This window comes from Chlorella variabilis (assembly GCF_000147415.1).
Source record: "Chlorella variabilis unplaced genomic scaffold CHLNCscaffold_36, whole genome shotgun sequence".
Classification (NCBI taxonomy): Eukaryota; Viridiplantae; Chlorophyta; class Trebouxiophyceae; order Chlorellales; family Chlorellaceae; genus Chlorella; species Chlorella variabilis.
Window position 1 is genome coordinate 101,618 of NW_005435052.1, and position 14,132 is coordinate 115,749.

The following is a 14,132-nucleotide window of genomic DNA, read 5'->3' on the forward strand; positions in this document are numbered from 1 at the left end:
CCACACAGCTCCAGACTGCCCAGGTTTGTCATGACGCTCATGCCCTGGGGAAGCGTTAAGCTCTTGTCGGTGGATCCAACATCGGCGTGCTCCAGCTGCCGCATGGCGGGCAGCCAGGCGGTGGTGAACAGGGGAGCGGATGCGCCCAGCGTCAGCCGCTTCAGCTGAGTGGCCACTCCTGCTGCTGTTGACAGGATGCCCGCCACTACAGCGCCCAGCTCCCGGTCGTCTCCTTCTCCCGCCTTTACTGCGAGCTTCAAGTTGCGCACAGTAGCCCGGTGCCCCGCCACCCACGCCAGCAGCGACTGCGCTCGCGACAGGACCGCGTCGCCCGAAATGTCAGCATCGACGTTCTTCACCAGCTCGGGGCTTAGGCATATGCTGTGGAAGCGCTTCGAGACCAGACTGAGGCTAGCCAGCCTGCAGGCAGCTGAAGGCAGCGACGTCGGCATGGCGGTGGCGGCGGCGGCCGACTCACCCAGGGTTTACGCAATTAGCAGTGATGCAGGCTCTGCAGGTGAAGCTGAGACCAGCACCGAACTAGTTTAGTAAACTCACCGCTCCTGCTGCTTGATTTGTTTGAACACCTGTGCCAGCACGCTTTCCGGCAGGTCGCAGAGGGTGCTCGCCGGCTCTTTTCGTGTGCTGATGCCACCAGCACCGCGCCTGCGGGGCGGCATAACGCGTGATCGCAAGCTTGTCGACAAATGGAAGCCAGCACGTAGCTACGAAGGCTGATGGGGCAAGCCCGATAGATGGGGCAAGCTCGATAGCATCAGCCGCCTACGTGCACAGTCATCCATTGTGGCACCCTGCCAGCGGGCGTGACCTGGCGCCGTTCTGCTGGCAAAAGGTTGCGGCTCCAAAAGGTTGCGTCGCCTACACCCCGCCGCATCGAACTGGCCTCCATTGAATGCCGCCTCACAACAAAACAGTTTACAGGGGGCACCAATGCAAAGCAGGAGCACGCAGACTGAAAAAGCGATCAATCAGCCAAGGGCCAAGAGGCGCTTGCAACCAAGCCCGGGCGTGGGGCGCATATTGTGGGGCCCGATGGGCCAGTCATTTGAGCGGGGTATACTTAAAGGGTTCAAGGTTCCATGCGTGCTAGGCCGGTGGGCGGGTGGGGCTCCCCAGCACAACACAACACTCCGCTACCCGCTGCCCCGCCAGCCCACCTGGCCGCGGTGCATGGCAGCGCCTGGCTGCCTCGCCGTGAAGTGGTCTGCGCTCGGCGACAGCCAGGGTGTACCGCAGGTACCACCTGTACCGCCCAATGTGTACTGCTCAGTACTTGTAATCCTTGACATACAGGCTCTCGCCTGTGGCAGTCAGGTCGCCCTTGCCCAGCGTCGCCTCGCCTGCGGGCGGGGTGGAAAGTCGACAGCTGATGAGGGCATGCGTGGGCTGGGCTGGGCGCAGGGAGGGGGAGGGCTGGTGCTGCCAAGCGTATGTCGCCGAACAGCAGGCGCAGCAGGGCGTCGAGGCACGCATGCGCCACGGCGCCGCAGCAGCCCCAAGGCCAGGGCAGCGACAGCACGCGGCGGCGAGCCGGGCGCTGCTGGCGCTGCGCAGAGCGCAGCTGTTCAGGCGGCTGCTCACTGTTGGCCTTGGCGCGCACGAGGAAGGCCTCCTGCCCCGCCTTGAAGTTCTCCTTCTTGCCGCCCCACGCCTTGAGCGCCGACGCCTGCAAAGAACAGACGACGAGCAGGTGGCAGGGGCAGGGTGAGGGGTGCTCAGAAAGGGAGGGGAGCGCGCAGGAGGGGGTGCATGAGGCACGACCAGCGGGCGCAGCCTTGCAGCGGGGCAGTCCGCGGAGGCCAGCCCGCTGAAGCGGCCGCCCCAGGCCTAGCTTCTGGAGCGGCATGCGCCGTGGCGGGACAGCCCGCAGCGGCGTCATCACCCCTCCACAGCGCGCGCAGGCCCCGCAGCGCAATGCATGCAAATCGAGGAGCACGCGCCTGCAGGGCGCGGCCAAAGGAGAAGGACAGAGTCCAGGGCTTCTTCACTCCCTCAATCATGTTCATGGCAGCCAGGTGCGCGGTCGCCTCCTCCTCAGACTGGCCGCCTGTGCGGCGACGGCGGTGGGGATGGGGCCAAGCACGGCGGTCAGGTGCCGGCAAGGGGGAAAGAAACAGACAGGGAGAAGAGCCACGAGCGAGCGGCAATGCTGGAGAGGAGGCCGAGCTGGTTGGGATGGGCAGCCAGAAGCCAGAGCTGTGCACGCCAGCCGGCAGCAGGAGCCCGGCAGCAGCAAGCAGCAGCAAGCAGGCAGCAGCAGCAGCAGCCCCAGCCCTCACCAGACAGGAACATGATGCCCGGCACGGCGGCGGGCACGGTACGCGTGAGTGTGCGGGCGGTGAGGTAGCCGGCGGTGGTGACGTCGGCCTTGGGGCCCTCGGCGCCTGCAGGCAAAAAGGCCAGCGCAGGGCGGGCAGGCAGAGGGGTCGGGGCAGGGCGACGCCCAGGCGGCAGCCCCGGCGGCACACCCATACACACACTACGTGTACCGCCGCATGCGAGCTGCAAGCGGCACGCCGCCAGCAGCCAGACCAGCCCAGGGTGCAGCCGCAGCTGGCCGGCCCAGCCCGCAGCAGGAGCAGCCCCTGCTCACGCACGGAGCAGCTCCAGCCCCAGCTCCGGCCCCGGCCCCGGCCCCTCCACCGAGGCTGCCAGCAGGAGCTGCCTCCGCGGCGCCTGCCCGCGCACCCCCAACCGATCGCAGTTGCAAAAGGCATGCGATTTGCAGTGGATGCAGGCGGCCGCACCGGACAGCACCATGTTGGGCTTGAGCAGGGTGCCCTCCAGCAGCACATGCATGTCGGCCAGCGCCTTGTAGCAGGCCGCCAGCACGCGCTCCGTCACCGCGGCGCACACGTCGATGCCGTGGGTGCCGTCCGACAGGATCTCGGGCTCCACGATGGGGACCTGTGGGCGGTACAATGGCAGTACAGCCAGGCAGCAGTGAGCGGCAGGTGCTGATGATGGTCGGCCACTGGTGCGGGCAGGGCAGGGCAGCGCAGGGTGGTTGTGGGCAGGCGTTTGCAGGCAGCGGCGGGTCAAGCCAGGGGGGGAGCGGTCCCAGGGCGGCAGAAATGTGGCGGCGGCAGGCAGCGGCAGCGGGGGGCGAGGCATCTGTCAGCGGCAGCGGCACAGTGGGCCCGTCTCACCAGGCCGTTCTCCTGGCACAGGACGGCGTAGCGGGCCAGGGTGTAGGCGTTCTGGTGGATGGACAGCTCTGCCAGGCAGGCAGGCAGGGCGGGGAGGCAGGGCAGGGCAGGGAGGCAGGGCAGGGCAGGACAAGCAATGAGTGAGCAAGCGAGCGATGGGGAGCAGCAGGCATGCACGCCGGCGCTGCCCCACAACGGATCTGCAGCCAAAGCCATCGGCCTGCCACCCACTGCGCCGCTGGCTTGCCCCACCCACGCCCCCGGGTTTCCGGGCGTGGGTTGGTCGGCCACACACACACACACACACACACACACACATTGCCCCTGCAGGCTCACCGCTGGGGCAGCCGTTGCCAATCTTCAGCACGGCGCGCCACTTGGCGAAGCGGGCACCCTGCTCGTAGTACTTGGCACAGCTGCGGCATAGGGGGTGGGGGCTTGGGGCAGGCGGTGAGGCAGGCAGGGGAGGCGAGTGCAGCAGGCATGCCGGAAATGCTTATGCTGTAGAAGACCCGCATGTGCCACCCCAGGCTGCCTCGCTCAACAGCCCCCGCTGTCTGGCTGCCCAGCCCTCGTTGCCTGGCTCCCAGAAGCGGCTGAATGGCTGCCCAGCGCCAGCCGTCGGCAACCCACCGCTTGCCCAGGTCGTCGATGCCTTGGGTCTCCGTCTCGCCGTCGGTGCCCGCCAGCGGCACCACGCCCTTGTCCACCTGCAGAGGTGGTTGGGTCAGCTGGTCAGCTGCGTGGATGGCCCAGTCGGGGCAAGGCTGGGCATGAGGGTAGCGCTGGGGGGCCAGCTGGGCACGGCAGGAGGGGCCACCAAGGCGCATCGGCATCCCGCAGCGGCTAGCCAGCCCACGCGGCACCCTTCCCCCCCTCTCCAGCCCGCCCCAGCGATCCCGGCCGCCCACACTCTCTCCGGCGCGCCCGCCACATGACGCAGCTGAGCAGCACCCCGCACAGCACAGAACAGCAACCGCTCCCGCCGCGCACCTTGATCCCCGGGATGATGTTCTTGCTCTGCAGCATCTTGACAAAGGGCGTGCCGTCCGAGGAGTTTTGGTACAGCGTCTCCTCATACAGGATCTGCATGGAAGAGCAGAAAGGGCAGTAGTAGGTACCGAAATGAATTCTTTCCTGTAAAAACAAAAGCTGGAGTTTGCTTGCTTTGTGGCGGTGAAGTAGCGTGGGGTTGGAGTGGAGGGCCAAAACGTGGGCGTGTGAGCGGCGTGTGGGAATGGGAGCAGGGCAGGCGGGCCCACCGCAGCACGGCCGCGCTGCCCGCACGTGGGTCCGTCCCAATCATGCCAGCACGCCGAGGCTGGCGTGAACGCAAGCCAGCACGCGCGGCGCGGGAGGCAAAAGGGAAGCTGGCGAGCACGGTGCAGGGAGGCACCCACCACGCCGGAGATGTAGTTCTCGATGCCTGGGCTGGTGAACAGCATCTCGCGCAGCTCCCGGCGGTGCACCTCCTCGTTGGGCATGCCGATGCTGGACAGCTGCGGGGCGGTGGAGGCCGCGGGGGGGCGCAGCGCGTGAGCATTCTGGCGGCGGAATCAACGCGGCAACTGGCGGCGTGGTGGCCGGCGCGGGCCGAGCCCCGGCCTGGCAGCCGAGCTCTGCGTTCCGGGGCGGCGGCGGGGAGGGGCTGGGGTGCAGGCGGCGGCGGCGGGGCGGGGCTGCGGGCGCGCTGCGGGTGGGCGGGGCGAGCGGCGCACCCGCTTGCCGATGGTGCCGGTGCTCTCGTCGGCAGCCAGGATACCCTTGCCGGGCGTGGCGATGGCCTTGGCCGTGGCAATCAGCTCGGCCGCATACTGCAGGCGGGCGGGCAGGGGATGCAGGCCGTCGGGCGATGGTGTGGGTTGGCAGCGCCCCCGACCTGGCAGAGGGCTAGGGCTCTGCCGCCGCCGCCAGGCAGGTCGTAGTCTGACCGCGTGGGAGGCCGGGGCTGACCGCCATCGGCCTGCCACTGCCTCTCGAGGGCTGGGCCGGGGCCGGCACGGCGTGGATTGGGCGAAGAACAGTTGGCGGGATCGTGGCGGGGAGCTGATCCCGGCGCTGGACGCAACCCGGGCTCCCACCGCCTGCCCTGCCGTCTACATGCGATCGCAATGCTGGCCCGCGGTGCCGGGCGCAGGGTGGAGCCCCGCCATTTCAGCGCATGCCCCCGTTCACTTGCCTTGTTCTCGAAGGTGTTGCCCAGCACGTTTGCCATGTTGGATGAGGTGCCTAGGATGCACGAGTGACGGGGTGGGAGGAGAGGAGGGCGATCGGCAGGGGTTTCAGCCCAACATAGGGTCAGGAGGAAAACACACAGCGTGGCATGGATGCCGAGCGGTGGGCGCCCGCGCCGCATTCCTTCGCCCTGCCACAATGGGGGCGGCAGGGCGATGCCGGGAGGTTCCCGATGAGCAACCCCCAGCCCGCGCTGTGCCACGCTGGGGCAGGCCGCCTTCGCAGCGAACGGCAGCAGGGTCCTGGAATCAAGAGGTGGTACTCATCCCCTACGTGTCACTCATACATGTGAAGGACGCCCGAGCGGCGCCATTGCAAGGCAAAGCTCCAGGAGAGGAGAGAGCCCCTGCCGCGCTCAGTTGACCAGCGACGACCGGGGGACAGTTGACCGGCAAGCTGTAGCAGGCACTCTGTCATTCTCAATTCAGGAGCACCACGACAGTCCAAATCACGAGCTTGACTGCCGCCATGGAAGCGCGCCCGGCATTCTTCCCACAGGATTGGGCGGCTCTGGGAGCGGGCGCTGCCCATCTGCCGCAATCCTTGAGGACATCAGGTTTACACTCACTGCAACTGCACAGGGCTATCCTATCCTTGCACATGTGATCTTCACCGCTGCATTTGTGCTACAAATGAAATCATGACCAGCGTGGTAGCGCCCCCCAGGCCCAACAATCATGCCTCCATCTGTTGCCATCTGGCGGTGGGCTGGCGGAGGCGGGAGCCTCCATTGCTCAGGCCCGAGGACGTTTCGACTCCCTCGCACACGGCAGCGCATTTTTACTGCTGAAAGATGGCTGCTGGTACATCCCCAAGCCAGGGTGACGTGGCTTTGGATGATTGGCGATTGCAGAACGCCTCATTAAAGGCGAATCGGCGAGCTCTCTCGGAATTACCTGGCAGCACCAAGCCTCTCCAGCTCTGCGCGCCTCGGAACCATGGCCGCCAACACTGTGTGCTGCGTTGGGGTGCGCGCCTCCGCCGCCCCTCTGAAGCCCAAGGTGCGTGAATGCAGCCCCGACTGGTGCCGTTGTACAGCACAAAGGCGCGACGGGGCCAGTGAGGAGGGGAAAGGGGAGCGAACCGGGCTGATGCTCTGAGTTGTACCAGCTGCCTGGTTTGGGCGGGTGGTTTGGGCAGGTGGGCGCAATACCCCTCGCCCAGAGCGGGCCTTGCTGATTCCCTGACTCACCAGAGGCACAAAATCCCGCTGCAAATGTGTCGGCGCAGGTGGCCTCCACCCTCGCGGTGCTGCCTCGCTTGAAGGCTGCAGCAGTGGCTGCCGGTGCGGCGGTGGTGCTCAGCGCCGCCCCTGCCTTTGCTGCCGACCTGGCTCTGGGCGAGGAGGTTTTCAGCAACAACTGCGGTGAGTGCGCTGCTCGTCCAGAGCTCAAAGCAAAGTGCGGGCGGCTGCTGGGCACTGCAACCGCCAGTACCAGCGCAGGCCAGCTAAGCCCTGCACACGGCGCCGCCGCTTGCTGCAGGCAGCAGCAGCAGCAGCAGAGCCCCCAGGGGCAGCAGCCCTCACACCCGGCCGCTGCTGCATCAGCCGCTGCTGCGAGCCGCGCACCCCCCGCCCCGCATGCTGCTGCAAGGTGCAAGGGCTCGGCACTCGCCAGCTGTGCGCCGCACCACCATCTCCACTCCGCCTGTCTGACGCCCACCCCAACACCACTCCCCCGCTCCCTGTGCTTGCCACGCGCCTGCAGCCGCGTGCCACATGGGCGGCAACAACAGCGTGCAGGTGGAGAAGACGCTGCGCAAGGCGGCGCTGGAGCAGTACCTCGAAGGCGGGTTCAACCAGCCCGCCATCATTTACCAGGTGACCAGCCCAAGCCGTAGTGGTGCCGGTGGCGGCGGAGGGCGGCACGCTCCCACTGGGAAGGGCTGCCAAACCAGCCCCAGGCTGCCATGATGCCGGGCTGTGCTGCTGGGCACAGCATCGCGCGGTGCATGCGAGTGGTGGTGGTGGTGCACACCCCTTGGTGCCAGCCAGGCCAGGCCGGCAGTCCCACAGGCGGGTGATGCCGCTTGCAGGTGGAGAACGGCAAGAACGCGATGCCGGCGTGGGGCGATCGGCTGAGCGAGGAGGAGATCGAGGCGGTGGCTGCCTATGTCTTCAAGCAGGTGAGGGTGGGGCGCAGAAAGAATGGCGGCAGCTGCCACCTGCAGTGCAGCTGACGCGCTGGGGAGACGACGGGGCACCCCTGCCCCTGGCTGCGTGCCGCTGGCCGGCTGCGGCAGACCCCTGCTTGCCTGGCTCCGCCATTGGACCATTTGCAGGCTGATGGCAACCTGTGGTGAGCCAGCCACTTGCTCCTCGCTGCGCATGCTGGCCACCCTACACCTGGGATTGGGCAGCAGCCACGATGAGAAAAGCAGGCCTGAGGCCAGCACAGGTGCATATGTAACAATATCAGTGAAAAGGTCAGGGCAGAAGCGAAATGGCAGAGAATAACAAAAATCACTCGATTCATCAATTCGGCTGTTCAGCCCTGCTAGGCAATCCCAGCCGCAGCAGCAGCCAACACCAGCTGCAACAGCAGCAGCGGCAGCAGCCCAAGGGCGCGGGCCGCTCTGGCTGGTGCTGCTGATGCTGGGGCGCTCGCCGGCGCCTCGCTCGGTGCAGCTCTCGACACTACCGGCGCCTCGGCTGGCGCCGGTGCCGGGGCCTCCGCTGGCAGAGCCAGCCTCTGCCAGCCCACGGTGACGTGTTGGTCGCCCGCTGCTGCGTCTTCCCGGGGGGTGAACGTCAGCCGCCGCACGTCGCTGCCGTCTGCCGCCATCGAGAAGATCTCGAAGCTGCCTGCACGGTTGCTGGAGAAGGCGATGCGGGAGCCGTCAGGTGACCAGGCGGGGGTGGCGTCGCCGTCGACGGTGGGGAACATGCCGCCTGGGGACCAGGGCCCATTGGGCGTGCTGGTGGTGTTGGTGAGGCACAGCAGCCGCGCGGCATCGATCGGGGCAGCCAGCGCATCCAGCGCTGCCTCCGCCGCCGGCACATCTGCCACACAGATGCGGCCCACGCCGCCTCGCATGCTGTTGAGCACCAGGCGGCGGCTGTCGGGTGCCCAGGAGCGGGAGAGGGTGTTGTTGGCGCCGGCGGTGAGGCGGTGCAGGCGCACGCCGGGGCCGTCGGGCGCCTGCTGCCACCCCTCCATCAGCCACACGTCGTACTGGCCCGGCGCATTGCCGCGGTCGCTGGCAAAGGCCAGGAGCTGGCCGTCGGGGGAGGGCTTGGCACCCATGTCGGTGATTGAGGGCGACTGGTCGGCGGGGGTGAGGCGCGTGGCGTTGCCGCCGTCTGCCGCGTCTGCCCGCCACACGGTGGTGGAGCCGTCGGCCTCGGTGCCCTCAAACACGATGAAGCGGCCGTCTGGGGAGAAGGCGGGCACCATGATGGCGGCGCCGGGAGGGCCGTCGGTCAGGCGGCGCAGCCCCGTGCCGTCGGCCTGCACCTCCCATATTTTCCACACGCCGTCGTGGCGCCCAGAATAGGCCACCCGGTCGCCGCTGGGGGACCAGCTGGGATGCACCTCCATGTCGCCAGAGCTGGGGGTGAGCTGCCGCATGTCGGAGCCGTCGGGCAGCATGGTCCAGAGGGCGGGGTCGCGGCCGCCCGTGGCACGCACGAACGCAATCCTGCCGTTCTTCGCTGTGGCTGGGGCGGCATCAGAGGATATCAGGGCGCGAGGAAGGCCTGGTGCGGTGCCTGTGAGCAAGTGCCGGTTGGGCGCCTGAGTGTGCATGACAGACGAAGATAGCGGGGCACTTCGGCAGCGCGGCAGCAGCTCCCGGTTCACCCTCAGGGTGCACATGGATGTTACCAAGCGGGTGTCCGCAGGCCACCGACAGCACCAAGATGACGGCCGCCATGGCCGCCATTCCCGCCATCCTACGTCCAGCTGTGAGCGAGAATAGGGCTGAACAGTGAAATGCTGAAGCAGTACTACCTCGGGGCAAGAAGAGCGGATGGTGACGTGCATGCTGTGGGCGCGCTGAGATGGCGGAGCTGGCGCCCCGCGGTGCCACCCTGGAGCGCACCTCCCTACGCAGATTGATGTAAAGGCAGGCCTGCAAGGGGCAGCTGGGGCCCAGATCCCTGCCCTGCAAGTGGATGTACTGCCAGGGTGCTTATCTTCCTGGCATAAACTCCTGGCTGGGACGTCCCCGAGCTGTTGCCCTCGCTGCCATCTTGCAAAACTCTCGCCAGTGCCCCGTGTCTCAGATGATCGCCTTATCTTCCCAGCGCATATAAATCAATAGCAAAGAGGTCGGGCAACAGCCTCCCTGCAAACAGTACCAGTCAACAAAGCCCGGCAGCATAGCACAAGTGCAGCAACGCTCGGCAGCGGCGCGCAAGTACTTGCCACACCCAGGGCACCTGTGCTGCCCAGACTGCCCCGGCCCGCTCGCATCGGCTCAGCGCTTTGCTGGGCTGAAGTGCCACCTGCCGGCGTGGCTACTGCAGGCGTTGCTGGCCCATGATGGCCTCGATGGAAGCCACGTCTTCTGGCAGGTCCACGCCATGTGCGCTGTGGTCAACCACCACCACCTGCGGGACAGGAAAACTTCTCTTCGAGTGGGGGAATGACTGCGAGGCCACAAGGCTGCAAGTTGCCGGCGCAGGGTGCAGGGATCGTCCCTCCACTCCCGCCCCGAAAGGCAAGAGTGATGGTGGCTGAGCGCGAGCAGCAGGAACAGCGTGCTGCCAGCTTCCGCCTACCTTCATGCGGTACCCATTCTCCAGAATCTTCAGCTGCTCCAGATCCTCCATCATCTGAACAGCACCACCATGCCAGATCAGCTCCAGGTCAGCGCCACCTCAGCGCCAACATCAGGACCACCTCAGCACCAGCAGCTGCTACTGGAGCCCCAACCTGGCCCCCGAACCCAGAGCAGCACACCGCCCCCAGCTGCTCCCTGCCCCCGCGCCACACCTGCAGCGGCGTGGCCGCCATTTTGCAGTACTGCCGCAGGAATGCCCGGTCGTAGCACTGCAGGCCCAGGTGAAGCAGGTAGGGCTTGTCGTGCCAGGGGGCGGGGTAGCTCCTGCGGCAGGAAGGACACGGGGACATGGGAAGGCGGTTGGAATGCTTTGGGATGAGCAACAGGAGATGTTGCGCGTGTGATCCATGCATCGGCTCGGGAGGGGCGGCCAGGCCGTGGCAGCAGGCGCGGGCACGCTGCACCGGGCGCCGTCCCAGGGCGCCGTCGCACCTGACCTCGCCGTCCTTATTGGAGGGCAGTACGCCACGGCTGAAGTAGATGGCGTAGCCGCTGGTGTCTGCAGGCGCGGCAGGAGCATCATGCGCATGCAGCACAGGGAAGGTGGGTGGGTGGATGCTTGTTGAGCTGGCCCAACCCACGGCCAGCAGCGCCGCCTCAGGCTGCCGCCACCTACACCAGCCACAGCTGCCGCCTACAGGCCAGCCAGGCAAACCTGTGATGCACTTGACGCGCTGCCGCAGCTCGACCTCCGAGTGCGCCAGCGGCGTGCACGCGGTGCTGCAGGCAGGGCGGCCAGGCCAGCAGGGAGGCGGGCTGCGCTGGGAAACTCTGCCCACCTCAACCCACAGCCGTAATTTGTGTGGGTTTCACAGCGCAGCCTGCAGCCTCGCTGTCAGGGCCGGCCCCACCGGCCCCCTGCCGGCTTCCATACTGCAGGCCCGCCGGCCAGGCCTTGGCCGCCAAAGGGCCTGCCCTCCAAAACTGTATGAAATCCATGACCGCCGGCCAGCCCACCTGTAGACCGCATCAGGTGATTCCTGCAGCGCCCGCACCACCGCATCTATCACCTCCGGCTCAATCAGCGGCTCGTCCCCCTGCGGCAGCAGCAAGGCAGCAGCGCGGGCCCTGGGCAGGCAGGCGTCCTGAGCGGTGCCGTTGCGGTAAGGTTACGGGGCAACAGGTACTGCCCGCCTGCCTGCCTGCCTGCCTGCTGCTGCTGCGTGCGACATGCCACCGAGCACTAAGCAGGTGCCCAGCCTCCCTGTAGGTAGCTAGGCAGGCAGGCAGGCAGGCAGGCAGGCAGGCACACCCAACAGCCCCTGCGCACAAATACACACACACATCCACACCACCTCCCTGGCCCCACCTGTATGTTCAGCACTATGTCATACTGCTTGCTCAGCTTGCTCACCGCCTCCTCACACCGCTCCGTGCCTGGTGGGGAGCAGGGCCGAGGCAGGCAGGGGTGGGTAACAGGCACGTCCGGCTCTCCCCTACCAGCGGTAGGCTGCTGCCGAGGGTCCTGTGGCACTGAAGCAGGCTGCACCTTCCCGTCCTCCCGCTCAACAGTCGCGCCCGCCCAGCTCACCGTTGGGGCAGTCTGGGTGGGTCATCACCGCTTGTGCCCCCGCAGCACGGCACGCCTCTGCAATGCGCTCATCGTCAGTCGCAACCACCACTGCATCCAGCGTCTGCGCCTTGCAGGCCTGCGCATGGCGAGGGCAGCGATGGGCGGGCGGGTGAGCAAGCGGCGCGCTGTAGCTGTGCCAACTGCACCGATTGTGTAAGGAACGCAGACTGGCATGAGCTGCGGGCTGCTTGGGTCACCCGGCTGGCCGGCCAGCGGCGGCAGCAGGCGTGCACCTGCTCATAGGTCCGCAGGATCATGGGCTTGCCCAGAATGGGAACCAGCGGCTTGCCAGGAAAGCGGGACGACTGGTAACGCGCTGGTAGCACGCCCACCTGCGAGGGGGAGGGGACAGGAACATGGTGTGCTGTTCCCCGACAGGCGCGGCGGCGGCGCCTGGCAGCGCCCGGTGGTTGCAGGCAGAGGCGACTGCAGGCAGCTTCCCGCCACGCCTACGCCTTTTTTGCATTGTCATCAATCATCCCAGGGTGCGAGAAGGGGATGCGGAGGCCCCTGGCGCGGGGATCGCATCCTGCCTCACTCACCACCCTGCGCCTGCGTCGCAGCTTCTTTCTCAGCGCTCTGGCTAGCATCACGGAGCCAACGGTGACCGCCCCTAGCGCATATGCTAGCAGCGCGCCGCCCAAACTCTGGTTTGAAGCAGACTTCTGCTCCTCCTGTGCATCCTTGGGTGGCGCCATGTCGCTTTATCGGTAGATAAAGCGATTTGAGATGCTCAGGAGATGCAGACCATGTGGGTGAGCTGGCTCCCACTGCGCTGCGCCATCATGGGGCGGCGCTCAGCGCCTTGCCTGCTGCCCGTGATCCACGGGCCCTTGGTCGTCTGCGGGCCTGCTCCGTCCCTTGGTAGGCCAGCTCAGGAATGGCAGCATTTAATTGCGGCAGGGATTCGCCGGCCACCACCACCACAACGGGTACACTGCACCGAACTAAATTCAAGCAAAACTGAACAACGGGAACAATACTCAGGAGAAAGTGAAATAGTGTGATTGCATTACTTTGTGCTAAATTACCTATCGGTAATAGGGACAGCGGCCTGCGCCGCTGCTGCTGCTGCCGCAGGCCTGCTGCCGCAGGCGCTGCTGCTGCTGCTGCTGCTGCTGCTGCAGGCGGCCGCGGCGCGGGCCCTCGCGCTGCCCCGCCTCACGCCCCGCCGTCGCCCTCCTCCAGCGCCAGCACAAAGTCCCACTGCGCGGGTGTGACGGGCTGCACCGACAGGCGGCCGTGCTTTATGAGCGCCATGTCGGCGAGGGGCGCCGACGCGGAGGCGCCGTGGCTCTTCAGCTCCTCCAGCGGTATCTGCCTGGCCAGCCGCCGCACCAGCCGCACGTCCACCATGAACCACCGCGGGCTCTCCGCCTTGCTGCCGGCATCGTAGTACTGGCTGGCCCGGTCGAACTGGGTGTGATCGGGGTAGGCCTCACGCACCACCTGCCAAGGGCGGGGCCGAGGCATGTGCGCTCTCGTGGGGGTGAGCGAGAGGACTGGAAGGGAGCACCTCTCAAGAGGTGCAGCGCAGCAGGGCTGTAGCCTGGGGCCCGGCTGCCATGCCACTCTGGCCGACCGGCAGCCCGCTCACCTCCACGATGCCGACGATGCCCGGCGGCTTGGCGTTGGAGTGATAGAAGAAAGCGCGGTCGCCCACCCTCATGCTCTGCATCACCTTCTTGGCCTGGTGGCTCCGCACGCCTGCGTGGGGGGGGCACGCGGCAGCCACAGCAACATGCACGGAGCTCAGTTGACCGGCAGCAGGAGCGGCGGAGGTGGCGGTGGTCGGGGCTGGGGAACGACAGGCGTTCCAGCTCCGCAAGCCGCCCACCGTCCCAGTGCTCTGTCTGTGCTGGCTTAGCGGCCAGGTCGTCTAAGGAGAAGACGTCAGGCTCTGACTTCATTAGAAAGTAGGCCGGGCCGGGCGAGGGAGGCGGCGCCTGGGCGGCGGCAGCGGCGGCGGCGGGAGCGGCGGCGTCCCCTGCCTTCGTGGCCGCTGCCTTCTTCGCCCCTCTGGCGCGCTTGGTAGCTGGCTGATCCGCCGCCTGCCCTGCCTGCTGAGCAGCCGATGCGGCAGCCCGCCTCTGCAATCACAACATGGCGAGGGAACCGGCTTGTGGGAGGTTTCCTTGAGCTGCAGGTGATGCAGGTCGCCAATGAGATCTGCGCTGGAGGCTCACCTTGGGTGCCATCGCAGAGATCGAAGAGGCAGGGAGCCTGTCGCAGAGCCTGGATAGTCGGCACCACATGCAATGCGTCAGGGTAGACTGGCGGTAGCCACACTCCGGATGGGGCGATCGCATTTGATCAGGCAGAGGGTCTACTGCCGGGCAGCGCCTTGGGCTGACGTGGCGACGGTG

General features: G+C 66.9%; 5 protein-coding genes across 5 annotated transcripts; 1 reads left to right on the forward strand and 4 right to left on the reverse strand.

Moving 5' to 3' along the window:
- Nucleotides 1-924: 924 nt before the first annotated feature.
- Nucleotides 925-5,411, reverse strand: CHLNCDRAFT_59826 (hypothetical protein). Its single transcript, XM_005843008.1, has 12 exons — nucleotides 5,350-5,411; nucleotides 4,889-4,984; nucleotides 4,571-4,669; nucleotides 4,164-4,256; nucleotides 3,804-3,880; nucleotides 3,507-3,586; nucleotides 3,171-3,238; nucleotides 2,769-2,928; nucleotides 2,301-2,405; nucleotides 1,962-2,068; nucleotides 1,603-1,687; nucleotides 925-1,361 (listed from the first exon to the last, which is right to left on the reverse strand). The coding sequence occupies exons 1-12, from the start codon at nucleotides 5,383-5,385 to the stop codon at nucleotides 1,288-1,290; spliced, it is 1,080 nt and encodes a 359-aa protein (XP_005843070.1). The 5' UTR covers nucleotides 5,386-5,411; the 3' UTR covers nucleotides 925-1,287.
- Nucleotides 5,412-6,728: 1,317 nt separating this feature from the next.
- CHLNCDRAFT_28519 (hypothetical protein) lies at nucleotides 6,729-7,586 on the forward strand (the record flags this gene model as incomplete). Its single annotated transcript, XM_005842983.1, has 3 exons — nucleotides 6,729-6,771; nucleotides 7,115-7,227; nucleotides 7,443-7,586. Coding segments are annotated over 3 exons (300 nt in total), but the record flags the coding sequence as incomplete, so codon positions are not given.
- Nucleotides 7,587-7,903: 317 nt separating this feature from the next.
- Nucleotides 7,904-9,290, reverse strand: CHLNCDRAFT_141607 (hypothetical protein; the record flags this gene model as incomplete). The annotated part of the gene is made up of 3 exons (XM_005843009.1): nucleotides 7,904-7,939; nucleotides 8,111-9,066; nucleotides 9,209-9,290. The coding sequence occupies 3 exons, from the start codon at nucleotides 9,288-9,290 to the stop codon at nucleotides 7,904-7,906; spliced, it is 1,074 nt and encodes a 357-aa protein (XP_005843071.1).
- A 336-nt stretch (nucleotides 9,291-9,626) lies between these two features.
- On the reverse strand, nucleotides 9,627-12,470 carry CHLNCDRAFT_33280 (hypothetical protein). Its single transcript, XM_005843010.1, has 10 exons — nucleotides 12,309-12,470; nucleotides 12,000-12,098; nucleotides 11,725-11,842; nucleotides 11,503-11,570; nucleotides 11,151-11,230; nucleotides 10,849-10,913; nucleotides 10,626-10,692; nucleotides 10,346-10,457; nucleotides 10,132-10,185; nucleotides 9,627-9,960 (listed from the first exon to the last, which is right to left on the reverse strand). The coding sequence occupies exons 1-10, from the start codon at nucleotides 12,462-12,464 to the stop codon at nucleotides 9,868-9,870; spliced, it is 912 nt and encodes a 303-aa protein (XP_005843072.1). The 5' UTR covers nucleotides 12,465-12,470; the 3' UTR covers nucleotides 9,627-9,867.
- A 457-nt stretch (nucleotides 12,471-12,927) lies between these two features.
- Nucleotides 12,928-13,676, reverse strand: CHLNCDRAFT_28531 (hypothetical protein; the record flags this gene model as incomplete). Its single annotated transcript, XM_005843011.1, has 3 exons — nucleotides 12,928-13,215; nucleotides 13,364-13,473; nucleotides 13,604-13,676. 3 exons carry the CDS (start codon nucleotides 13,674-13,676, stop codon nucleotides 12,928-12,930), a joined length of 471 nt encoding a protein of 156 aa, XP_005843073.1.
- Between the last annotated feature and the right edge of the window lie 456 nt (nucleotides 13,677-14,132).